A 13,375-nucleotide genomic window follows, 5' to 3' on the forward strand; every position below is an offset into this window, starting at 1 on the left:
CTTCAAATTACGTTAACTTGCTAACTTAAACGATAAATTATGGTAAAATATATACTGATATTGATGAATTATAGTCAAGTAATTGAAATTATGAAAGTGTATGTAAAACGCATATCATTATTAATTTGATATGTATACCTTATTGAATTTCTTTTCACTTTCTCGTAGTCATCCACATCGAGAAAAAAGGGGGCGAGCATAAACATTTCCACTGTAATAAACATATTTTACTGAAAGTTTTGAAAAAAATTAAATAGTGACAAATATTTTAGGATTCCAAAATAAAAATAGTACTCTCTGTTGTAGAATGGAGGGAAGTGTAGTAGTATTATATTCTTCTTCACAATTAAAGCTGTAGTAGTATACTATAACGCCCCCCCCCTCCCCCCCCCCCCCGCCTTTTCCATCTACAGTTTAAAGGGTCAATTGAGCTTAGAAGTTAGAAAGTAGAGGCAAAGTTGGACAGACTTTTGGAAGGAAAAAACAACAATCATTTGAGGTATTCTTCTTCCTCAAAGAACATATATAGGAGTAGTAATATTTTTTTCCTGTCTCCTGCTGAAATGTTTGCTTTTCTTACTTCATCTGTTAAGTGATAGAAAAGATTTGTGCATCTGCTTCAAGTTTGGATTTTTCTGTCTTTCTGATCATGAATTTTTTGTACATAGTGGTTTTAAATGTTTTATAATCAACTGATAAATATGAAAATTAGACTCATGGTAGTATTCAGTCTTTTACCACTAGATGTTTTTGTTTTTTCAGATTTCTGTTACTGATTTAGATCTGGGAAAATATGTTAATTTTTCTTAGATTTTCGCGGGAAATAATTTGTACTACTATTTTTTCTGCTAAACTTTTCTGGAGATAATCTTGCTTTCTCTGTCATGTGCACAAATCTATGCTTCTCTTTAATGACTGGTGTCCTATCACAGATAATCTTAGTTGAACTGCAGCTGTGTTGTGATATTCACATTCTATAATTTTCTGTCTTGTTCAGTTCTGTAACTTTTTGTGACGAGATTTTCTTATTTTCCCTTATAAATATATTTGCAGGAGGGAATTAGCTGCTAATCCTGTCATCTTAAAAGTTAGTGCCTGGTTTACTTTTTTGAGGAGTGCTGTTCTTGTTCAAGATGATGATGTTTGAGGAAATGGGGTTCTGTGGGGATCTTGATTTCTTCCCTGCCCCGCTAAAGGAAGTGGAAGTGGCTACTCCACACACTGAGCCGGAGCCGGAGCTGGCGATGGATGATGATTACAGTGATGAGGATATTGATGTGGATGAGCTAGAGAAGAGAGTGTGGAGGGACAAGATGAAGCTGAAAAGGATGAAAGAAATGAATCAGGGGAAGGAAAATATTGATTCTGCGAAACGACGCCAGTCGCAGGAGCAGGCGAGGAGGAAGAAGATGTCGAGGGCACAGGATGGGATCTTGAAGTACATGTTGAAAATGATGGAAGTATGTAAAGCTCAAGGCTTTGTTTATGGGATCATTCCGGAAAAAGGCAAGCCGGTTGGTGGGGCATCTGATAATCTTCGGGAGTGGTGGAAGGATAAAGTGAGGTTCGATCGAAATGGCCCTGCGGCCATAGCCAAATACCAAGCTGATCATGCCATCCCTGGGATGAACGAGGGATCTAATCCAGTGGGTCCTACCCCTCACACCTTGCAGGAGCTGCAAGATACCACCCTCGGTTCGTTATTGTCAGCTCTGATGCAGCACTGCGATCCTCCTCAGAGAAGATTTCCGTTGGAGAAAGGTGTTTCACCCCCATGGTGGCCCACTGGTCAGGAGGATTGGTGGCCTCAGTTGGGTTTGCAGAAGGAACAAGGTCCTCCGCCTTATAAGAAGCCTCATGATCTTAAGAAGGCGTGGAAAGTTGGTGTCCTCACAGCAGTAATCAAGCACATGTTCCCCGATATTGCTAAAATTCGCAAGCTGGTACGGCAGTCAAAGTGCTTGCAGGATAAGATGACAGCCAAAGAAAGTGCAACTTGGCTTGCCATCATCAGTCAGGAGGAAGCTTTGGCTCGAGAACGCTATCCTGATCGCTGTCCGCCCTTGTCCTACGCTGGTGCTAGTGGAACATTCATGTCGAATGACAGCAGTGAGTATGATGTTGAAGGTGTTCAAGAGGAACCCAACTTTGATGTTCATGAGCAAAAACCAAACCATCTCAGCTTATTGAATATTAGTGTCGAGAGATTCAAGGAGACGCTGCCTCTGCAGCAACAATCTCATCCAAACAAGGATGATTTGATCACAAGCTTAGACTTCACGCGGAAGAGGAAGCAATCGGATGAACAGACTGTTACAATGGATCAAAAGATCTATACATGCGAGTTTCTTCAATGTCCTTACAGTGAACTTCACCATGGTTTTCAGGACAGATCTGCCAGAGACAATCATCAATTAGCTTGTCCTTTCAGAAAAACTTCCCAATTGGGAGTCTCAAACTTTCACGTGAACGAGGTCAAGCCAACTGTCTTCCCTCAACAATATGTCCAGTCAAAGTCACCTGTTCTGCCTGTCAATCCTGGACCAGGTCCACCTTCCTTTGGTCTATTTGGAGTAGGAGTTCCTGAAGATGGGCAAAGGATGATTGATGAGCTTATGTCATTCTATGACAGTAATATACAAGGAAACAAAATCCAAAATACGGGAAATGTTGCACTGACCAAAGGGCAGCCTCATCAACAACCTCGTCTCAACCAGGACAATTACCTACACAGCCAAGGGATGATGGAAGGGAATATCTTCAAAGACACAAGTATTTCTGCAATCCATCCTATACTCCCACAAGGCAATCTAACTGATCAGTGCAAGGTTCTAAATTCATCATTCAATGCAGGTTCTAGTGACAACTTCAATTTCATGTTGGGGTCTCTGTTCGACCTACAGTCCACCAATTATTCTGGAAGTCTACCTGGCATTGGATGTGATAACACACCGAAGCAAGATATTCCCATTTGGTACTAACCAGGAGATCGGTGAGACGTATATAATCAGTTGGAACTTCAGTTATAGCTTGTTCCCCAAGAGGCAAGATCCCAATATAATTCGTCTGCCTTATAAGGTAGATTTTTAGTCGCTTAAAGCTTTTTTAGTTATGGTATTTCCAGATACCATGTGTTGTAGAGGTTGAAAGCTAGGCATGGAGTAACGAAGGAAGAGGAAGAGATACCATCAAATATTAGCAATGCTGCTTATAGAATGTGTAGATATAATTATAAATAAGTTTAGCCTATTTTGTTATCTGTGTACAATTTTGGTTGAACTCATGCTGCAGTAATTTTGATATCTCTATTTAAGTCTCTTTTGTTGGCTGCATTTTGATGTTGATAAAAAGCTTGTTGCGTCTTTCAGCATAGGCGGTATCAGTATAAACTGTTGAATTTTAAGCAGGTGAAGGTTGATCTCCTCGTTCAGTGCAGCTCTCAAGGTCGTTTGAGATTTCTTCTACCTTTTGAAGTCAAAATAGCATAATTGTTGATGTTGCTAAAGTAGTGTAATGAGAAGTTCCTTTCTATGATCTTTAGCTTCACAGTGAAGAGATGCCCCATATAGTTTCTGCTTTATCCTCTCTGCTTCCAAGTCTGTTTAGTGTAAAAGCATTGCTTTTGTGAAATCAACTGTTTGATTTACTATGCTCTAGTAACATAACTTTTTTATTTAGAGGGTTTTCTTTGGTCAAGTTTCGCCATGCTTGTGGATATGCTTGTTTTTAAGTTCATTTCTATGGGGCTTTGTTATCTAAGATATTCCCATTTGGTACTAGCCAGGAGATTGGTGAGACGCGTATATAATCAGCTGGAACTTCAGTTATAGCTTGTTCCGCGAGAGGCAAGATCCCAATATAATTCGTCTGCCTTATAAGGTGGATTTTGTCACTTAGAGCTCTTTTAGTTATGGTATTTCCAGATACCATTTGTTATAGAGTTTCATGTACTTACGACCCGTTTGACCATAGATTTTGTCAAAATATATTTGGATTTTTTTTGGCAAATACATGTTTGTTCATAAATTTTATCCATATTTTGGCAAATTCACAAAACCCAAATCCCAAAATCAGAGCTGGTTTTGGCCCAAAATATTATTCTATAAAAATTGTCCCAAACTTTTGTATTTTATAAAAAAATTTTCAAACTTTTGTATTTTATAAAAGAGCCCACCATTTATTATTTTGTAACAATGTTGCTTCGTCTTCTCGATAGTGTTTTATGTAGTCCATTATAAATATGATAATTTTGTAAGAAATTTAGTCAGGACTAAGGTTTGCGATAATATAATAAATATTATTGATGAATGTATTGTTGGGTATTTGTGATAGTTTTTAAAACTTGTGGGTATAAGTCATGTTTCATGTTTTTTCAAAAAAGAAAAGTGAAATATGTTTTGAAAACTCATGTCTAAACACATTTTCATCTTCGAATCAAACTTCACCTAAATCAAAATTTTCAAAACATATTTGGGAATCTATGATAAAACGCTAGCTTGGTATCAAGATACCCAACCTTCCTTGCTTCTTCTCGCATGACAGCTCACATATATATCTCATAACATCATCCTATAAATACAGATTAGGAAGATCAGAATGACGGTTTTAGAAGTACTAAACAATCGGCAGAAAATAAGCTTACAAAAAGATTCATATCAATTGTTAATTGCACGCGAAATAAGCCAGCATGATATAAGGATCACAAATTCTTTTACGGTCCGAGAGGAGCAACTGATTTCACTATAACAAATATTTTATAATTTGTGGTATCGAGTAAAGACCACTACACACTCAAAAGAAATACACTCTTTTGATTTTTTGACTTCACTATAATACCGTTCAAACTCTATATTTTTTCGTCACTGAGTATTTTGCTTCTTACTCTATAATTGCTCTCTTTCTTTTTCTTTTGGTGTATCTTACAACTGAGGGAGAAACCTCCTATTTGTACCGCTAGAAAGACTCCTCTCGATGTCAATCAGTGACATCACAATGTAGGAAAAAGTTAAATGCCATATTGTGAAATCGAAGAAATAATAGCCTACCAAATCTTTTTTAATGTTGATTTAGTTGTCTTGACAATTCAAAGTCAAAGAAAGTTATCTTTCTTTCACATGGGCATGCGATGAATTCATCACATCTCCCCCTCTAGTCCTATGCATCTGAAGGAGATAACTCTAATTTGTCCAAAATAGTTGTTTCACAATATTTATCTTTAAAAAAACCTAGATTGAATTGATGTTTTTATTTTTATTTTACCTCTAGTATTAACAAGATGAGCATTAATCGGAGAAATAACACTATTGTGAAAGATTAAAGAATAAATAAGAATAAACTAGCCAAATAACTATCATTATTATAAAAAAAAAAAGAGTAAAACATAAACGAGGATAAACTAGTCAAGAATTAATGCTATATATATGTCACGACCCAAAATCTCACATGTCGTGATGGCACCTATCTCAATACTAGGCAGGCCGACAATCTCAATAAAATACCATATCTTTTAAATTTGAAAACATAATATTTAATTTCAGCGGAAAAGATCTCACAAGTATAATTATAAACACTCCCAAAACCCGGTGTCATTGAATACATGAGTATCTAAATGATAATAAAGTCTGACTGCTAAAAACATTGTCTGAAAATATAGAACAGTACAAAAACTGAAAGGAAAGAAAGTCAAGATTTGTGGGCGCCAAGCAGCTACCTCGATAATCTCCAACAGATAAAACTTCGAAACACTAGCAACCGCCATGTCCGGAGGTACCTTGATCTGCACACGAGGTGTAGTGTGTAGTATGAGTACAACCAACTCAGCAAGTAACAATAATAAATAAGGAACTGAAAGTAGTGACGAGCTTCTCAACTAAATGCAAATACAGTACTTTCTAACATAAAAGGATAGGCATGCTCTCAAGTTCAACATTTAAAATTTCACAGAAATTTCATATCAAATTTGACTGAAACATAAAATAATATTTTTTTCGAAATTTTCAAAATAGTGATATATGACAGTTGAAATGCAGCAAATAATGAAATCAATGCATCCTCTCAGAGTAACAGTCACTCAATCCTCCCATTCACTCCAACCTCACAGTCACTCTTTCCTCACAATCACTATTTCCTCACAGTCACTCATTCCTCACAGTCACTCATCACTCGGCACTCGACACTCGCATTCACTAGGTACCTGCGCTCACTGAGGGTGTGTACAGACTCCGAAGGGGCTCCTTTAGCCCAAGCGCTATATCAAGCCAATCATGACATATAACAATGAAACATGTTGCGGCGTGCATCTCGATCCCATAAATATCCTCACAATTAGGCTCTCGGCCTCACTCAGTCATCAACCTCTCCAGTTTCTCGGGCTCAAGATGTCATGAAAATCAGCCCAAAAATGATAATATAATGCATCAAAAAATAGCAATAGAGACTGAGATATGATATGAAATGAATGAACATGACTGAGTGTGAAATTATAATTTGAACATATAATTCAACCACAGAAATGACCCCAGTGGGTGCTAGAAATAACAACATATGTCTAAGCATAATTTTTAATACGAGTCTCAGCTTAATTTTTCCCTAACACATATAGAATGTATGGATATCAACAGATAATTCAACTACACAATCCCATGGAATTTGACCAAGTCATAATTTCTACGGTGCACGCCCACACGCCCGTCACCTAGCATGCGCGTCACCTCAAAACTAATCACATAACACATAATCCGGGGTTTCATACCCTCAGGACCAAATTTAGAACTGTTACTTACTTCAAACCGTGGAATTCTTTATTCCGCTATGCCCTTGCCACGAGAATTGATCTTCGAAAGCCTCGTATCTAGCCACAATTAATTCGATTCAATCAATACTAATTATTATAATTAATTTCATAAGGAAATATTAATTTTCCAATAAAATCTAAAATTCACTTAAAAATCGCCCGTGGGGCCCACATTTCAGAACTCGACAAAAGTTACAAAATATGAACGCCCATCCAACCACGAGTCCAACCATACAAATTTTACAAAATTCCGACATTAACTCGACCCTCAAATATTCAATTAAAATCTATGAAGATTTCTACCATTTTCAACTCAATCTTTACCCATTTGAACTTAACAATCTTTCCACAAACCTTTTGGTATGTATATGTATAAATAATACTCTAACACCCAAGAATCATACTCTTAATTGTCCATCTTTATCCAAACTCGAAATTGAAGACTAGGGGTTAGAACCTTACCTCTTGGGTGAAGATCTTGTGATATTTCCCTGTTGGATTTCAAAGCTTGAACAAGATCTTGATGAACAAAGCACTTGAGCTTCTTTCTCTCTCTAGAACACTCTCCCTTCTCTATAAAAATGTCAGATTTTGGCTCAAAAATAAGCTTCAAGGGCTATAAATTGAAGTTGGGTCGGGTTATAAAAAACCCAAAAACGAAGCTCCGGACGGATATGTGGTCACTATGTGGCCTACAGAATGGATATGCGGTTCGCATATCTATTCTTTACAATTGACCTCCAAAACCTAGAAGAACCTGCCTGGGTTCTGCGGTCATTATGCAGCCCGCAGACCTGTTCTGCGGTCGCATAGTCGACCGCAGAATGGCATCCAAAACGGCCCCTTGCCTGCCTCACTCTGCAGCCATTATGTGGTCCGCAGAGTGATTCTACGACCGCATAGTGGGCCTCAGAAATGTCCTCTTCTGCCGAAAATTTTTCTTTACTCCCTAGTGCATTGTTCAACCCAAAATATCCGAGCCGTGGCTCGCAAGCTCGCCGCGAAAAATTTCTATAACCTTTGTACTAATTGATCTACCTAGGCACTACAAAACCTTAATTTTTTTAGCAAAAATTCTTCGGGGTTGTTACACATAAGTCAACATTCGGTCAACCTTTTAAACTTAAGTTCTAAACCTTGGAACTAAGTGTTCCAAATCATTCCAAAACCTCACCAGACCCGAACCAATTACCTCGGCAAGCCAAATAACAACCGTAAATCACAATTTAAATAGTAAATGGGGGAACGGGGTTGTAATACTCAAAATGATCGCTCGGGTCGTTACAATATAATACTTCATCCATTTTATTTAGCATTTAGCTTGTACATCAAGGTAATAATTTTTGAACTCTTGGTCGTTTGGTTATAAAGATAAGGGATAATAATTTTGGAATAAAATATGGGATAAAATACATTTGGTTAAATTTGGTATAAGCAATTTCGAAATTATTTATATCACAATTTGGTATTATTTTTATATCACGCTCAGTATGGGATAACATTTTCCGGATTACTAATTTTGGGATAAAGCACCAAAATAACAAAGATGTCCTTCTCTAAAGTTATTCTCTCAAAGCCCCTCAAAAAATTCAAGTTAAAATTAAATATAAAAATTTATCCTACTTTAATCCAAGTATTACAATTCTGATATAATTTGTTCACCAACCAACATCTATTTTTATTCATATAGACGGTCAAACCACTATGTCACAAATGCCTATTATAAGAATTGTATAGGACAAAATCCGCCCTAAAATATTTAGGGTAATATAGTATTAAGGAAAAAGTCAACTGAGATCGGCAGGGAACAACAAGATTCGTGGTCGAGGTGTCAATGATGACCGAAGTCGAGCACTGTTGACGGAGCAATAACGGATAGTTTTTGAAATAGGATATTAAAGAGAATATTCTAGTAAATATTCTCCGCACTTGTACTATTAGAGTTTGCTAGGGATATGTGTCGAATATATAAAGAGAAAAAAGAAAAGGAATAGGGGCATGTGATATTCATTGTGATAAGAGCAGATTTATAAAAATGATTCTCTCTCTCATGCTCTCTCTCTTGTAAAGATACAAAGACTACCTTTTTATCAAGGTTCTTGCCCATATTATTCCACACTTTTCCATCAAATTTGAGGATTGTTCAAGCAAATCTTGGATTTATCTGTCATTCATTATTATCAGGAGGAACATTCGTCCAATCCATTCTTTATTGGGTGAATCATTCCTCGTATTTACTTAAATACCATTTATTGCTAGTTATACCTCCATTATTGTTCATACTTTAAGAATATTTTGTGCTTATTTTTGTCAATCTTTTACGGGATCTGCCCCACCTCACACACATTTTCAAGATCCGCATCTAGAGTTATTATCATTAACTAGCTTTAACCCGCTATTACATAAATATAATAGTTTAGCCGAAAGTCATACTTTTTGGTCAAACAATTTGGCGCCATATGTGGGGATTTTCTAGTAAAATCTTTTAGTTTCTCCTAGATCTACAATCGACACTCGTTACTGACGTAATAAAAAAACAAGAACAAAACCCTTTTTCTCTCTGCATACATAGATCTAATATGGAAGGTAACAGAGAAGAAAGAACGAGAATAATGAGTGATCTTCCAACCAACCTCATGAACATCATCTATGAAAGCTCTGAAGCAGTGGACGAGTACACAACGCCCAATGCCTCCCCCATTCGAGGTGGGTCACCCCCTCCCCACTGCAGTATCACAAAATCTCTTGGTAACATAGTCTCCACATCCATGGCGGAAGAGGAGACACCACCAGCAATAAAGAAGCTCCTTGAGGCCTGGCTAACTGATACGCTAACCAGCGTCCTCCATAAGCTCGTTCGGGATGCGGCCACAGAAAAAGCAAGAACTTGTGTTATACCACCAGTGGACGAACAACATGATCAACTTTCTCCTCCTCCCGCAATGACATATATTACTCACAACGTTGTTATCAATGTAGGTGATGACGCTCTCACGACCATTCTAAAAAGGATGGAGGAAATGGAAAATGAGAACAAGGCACTTCGAGACCAAATGAGAGAACACTAAGAAATGGTCGATAAAATACCGGGCGCTCCTAAGCTCTTGCCGAAGAGAGATGTCAGCCGGTTCATCGAGCAGCCGTACAGTGATAGTGCTGCCCCACATGCCATACCAAAGACCTTTAAAGTGCCTCTGAAAATATACGATGGCATAACCAACCCCGAAGATCATGTGACTCACTATGTCACCGCCGTGAAAGGCAATGATCTCGCCAAGGAACAAGTATCCTCCATTCTACTAAAGAAATTCGGCAAGACCCTCACGAGAGCGCATTAACCTGGTATTCACAACTGCCTGCACATTCCATTAAAACCTTCGAGGAAATAGCCGATAAGTTCGTAACGGCCCATGTTGGGGCCAAGAAGGCCGAGGCAAGGGTAAACGACATCTTTTCTATTAAACAGACTCCGGAAGATGGGCTGAGGAAATTTCTCGCCCGTTTTAACCGAGTAAGAATGACCTTGCCAAATATATCGGAAGGAATGGCGTGTCACGACCTAAAATCTCATCACATGCGTCGTGATGGCACTTAGTCTTTATGACTAAATAAGTCGATCATAATAACAATCCAAGCCATTTTATTTTATTTTTATAAATAGATAATCGAAACCAACAGTGGAAATAATGATACAACCATCCAAGACTGGTAATACTGAGTCACGAACTCTAACTGAATACATGCAATGAATCTCAAAGATCGAATATACAATATTTTTCGAATAAGAGTTGACAGTATAATAAAATGGAAAGACTCGAAGGGACTGCAACGATCAAGCAGCTCTACCTTGAATCCTTGCGATCAACACACTAACTCTGCCTGAGTCCGATATCTCCAATACCCGACTCTGCACAAAAATGTACAGAAGTGTAGTATGAGTACATCACAGTCGGTACCTAGTAAGTATCAAGACTAACCTCGGTGGAGTAGTGTCGAGGTATAGTCAAGACATTCACTAGTCAAATAAATTGTGCAATATAGCAGTATATAATAGTACTAGAAAATAACTAGCAATGATAACAACAAAATCAACCAATGATATAACAGCAAGACAACAAGAACATCATAATTATTGCTTAGACGAATAAGGAACACAAGTACAACCAATTAAATATGTCCTTCAAATATAAATCTTTCAAATAAAAGTCACCTTGTGACACCTCATTTCAAAATCATAAACATACAGGTCTCAGTCTACCTCCATATTTCCACAGCACCTCGTGCCCATATTTCTATCAACATTGCACGGACAACTCACGTGCCAATAATATCAATGTATTTAAGATCCACATGATCAATTTATTTCCACTAAAATGATTTTAAATTTTTTAAATCAAGTAAGAAATCAACAAAGAAATGAATTTATTTTAGAAATCATTTGGGCGAAGAGAGTAACATTGCACTTAAATTAAAGCATCAGATAAACTACTGACTTGGATGTAAAACTATTTAATTTAAAACATAATAATTTCTTTTATTTAAATCAACTCAATCATCAAAAATCAGTAAGAAAAACCAGAAATATACTTCTTCAAAGTCTCGTGCTAAAAAGCCAAAGCCAACACAATACAACTAGGAGCACAAAACACATAATAATAAAGTCAACTAGTACATCATAGAAGAAGATAAGAATTTACATATTAAATGAAACAAAATCATCCAAGACAAGAACATAAATAAAGAAATATCAACGGGGTACTCCCGAGGTACCGCCTCGTAGTCCCAAATCATAAATAAATCCACAATATCTCATTTTCTTATATCACCGCGGGAGCCTTCACATTTCATTTTTTTAAAAGAAATCATTTTTCCTGAAATAGCATTCCGCATCTTAGCCATCCTTATCACACTGCATGACTTCTAGTAGTTCCCCTACTAGCCACGCATTTCAAGCCACCCTTATCTCACCGCGTGCGTTACAACACCCTGACCTCATATCACCACATGCGTATCAATATCACAATATTTCACAAATCACACCTCAAGTGCCCAAATATCATAGCATAATACAACTTGCACCTCAAGTACTCACATATCACAAATTGCAGATCAAGTGCTCAAATATTACAACATATCACAAATTGCACATCAAGTGCTCAAATATTATAACATATCACAAATTGCACATCAAGTATTCAAATATTGCAACATATCACAAATTGCATATCAATTGTTCAAATATTACAACATATCATAAATTGCACATCAAGTGCTCAAATATTACAACTTTCCACAGAAATCAACAATACATTATGTTTTCATAATAAGGAGCCCACGACTCGATCATAATGTGTACAACATCGTAACAAAATGTTCGGGAGTGAACAACTCAACCGAATAATATTTCACAATTTGGCACTTTGCCTCAATATGATTCACGGTCTTTATAATTCAATTCTAAATTTTCAACAACGTGAACTGAAAAGTAATTCATCAAAGAACAACACCTCTTTTAAATCACAACTTCAAGAAATAATTAGATTTATTCATCTTATTAACTAAAATTTTCCATTTAAATTATCTGTAGGTAAAAATCAATAATGAAAGTGTTTTCCATAAAAATGGCAACTCAAACAAACACAGAGTCCATATAAAAGTCAAGTGGCAAATACACCAAATTATCATATAAAAACAATCTCGGCAAACAAGGAATGAGGCATGACAAATAAGGGATTTAATAAGTTACAATAATTTTTCCAATTTAATACTTAAGGGCATCTACGAATTTCAACCGATATAATATGCACATATAAACCAAGTACGTACTCGTCACCTCGCGTACATGGTTTCAATTACACAATTTCCACATAAGACTCAATGTCTAAGGGGTAATTCTCCCACTCAAGGTTAGGCAAGATACTTACCTTTTTGAAGTTAAGCCGATATTCCAAAATCATCCTCTTGCTTTAATTGACCTTCGGATAGATTAAATCTAACCAAATTAATTCAATTAAGTGAATACTAATTATAGGAATTAATTCCATATGAAAATACTAATTTTCCAACAAAAATCCGAAATTTAACTCAAAAATTGCTTGTGGGACACACGTCTCGGAATTCGACGAAACTCACAAAATCCAACAACCCATTCAATTACGAGTCCACCCATACCAATTTTGTCAAATTCCGATAACAACTCGACCTCCAAATCTAATTTTTTTGTTCTTGAAAAGTTTTTCAAAAATCTTGATTTCTTCCATTTAAATCCGAGATAAATGATGTATATAACCTTGGATTTATGAAATACAATCACTTTTGGATATAAAATACTTACCCCAATCCATATGGTGAAAATCGCCTAAACAATCGCTTCAATCCGAGCTCCATAGCTCCAAATATGTTAAAATGGAAATGGGACGATCTTCTTTATAACTGACAATTCTGTCCAGGCTGCCCTCGGCCCTAGGTCCTCGGCCCTTGATCCCCGTCCCTCGGCCCTCGATCCTCGGCCCTCAATCCTGGACCTCGATCCTCGGCATTGGATCCTCGGCCATCAATCCTCGACCATCGATCCTGGGCCTC

General features: G+C 37.0%; 1 protein-coding gene across 1 annotated transcript; it reads left to right on the forward strand.

Moving 5' to 3' along the window:
• The first annotated feature begins 377 nt into the window (after nt 1–377).
• On the forward strand, nt 378–3,332 carry LOC104102078 (protein ETHYLENE INSENSITIVE 3-like). The gene is made up of 2 exons (XM_070177609.1): nt 378–499; nt 1,054–3,332. Exon 2 carries the CDS (start codon nt 1,134–1,136, stop codon nt 2,979–2,981), a length of 1,848 nt encoding a protein of 615 aa, XP_070033710.1. The 5' UTR covers nt 378–499; nt 1,054–1,133; the 3' UTR covers nt 2,982–3,332.
• Nucleotides 3,333–13,375: the final 10,043 nt, after the last annotated feature.

Source organism: Nicotiana tomentosiformis, chromosome 6 (genome assembly GCF_000390325.3).
Source record: "Nicotiana tomentosiformis chromosome 6, ASM39032v3, whole genome shotgun sequence".
Lineage (NCBI taxonomy): Eukaryota > Viridiplantae > Streptophyta > Magnoliopsida > Solanales > Solanaceae > Nicotiana > Nicotiana tomentosiformis.

Excerpts from the sequence above, each read along its gene's own strand:
- LOC104102078 (XM_070177609.1), top strand. The coding sequence starts at position 1,134 with ATGATGATGTTTGAGGAAATGGGGTTCTGTGGGGATCTTGATTTCTTC.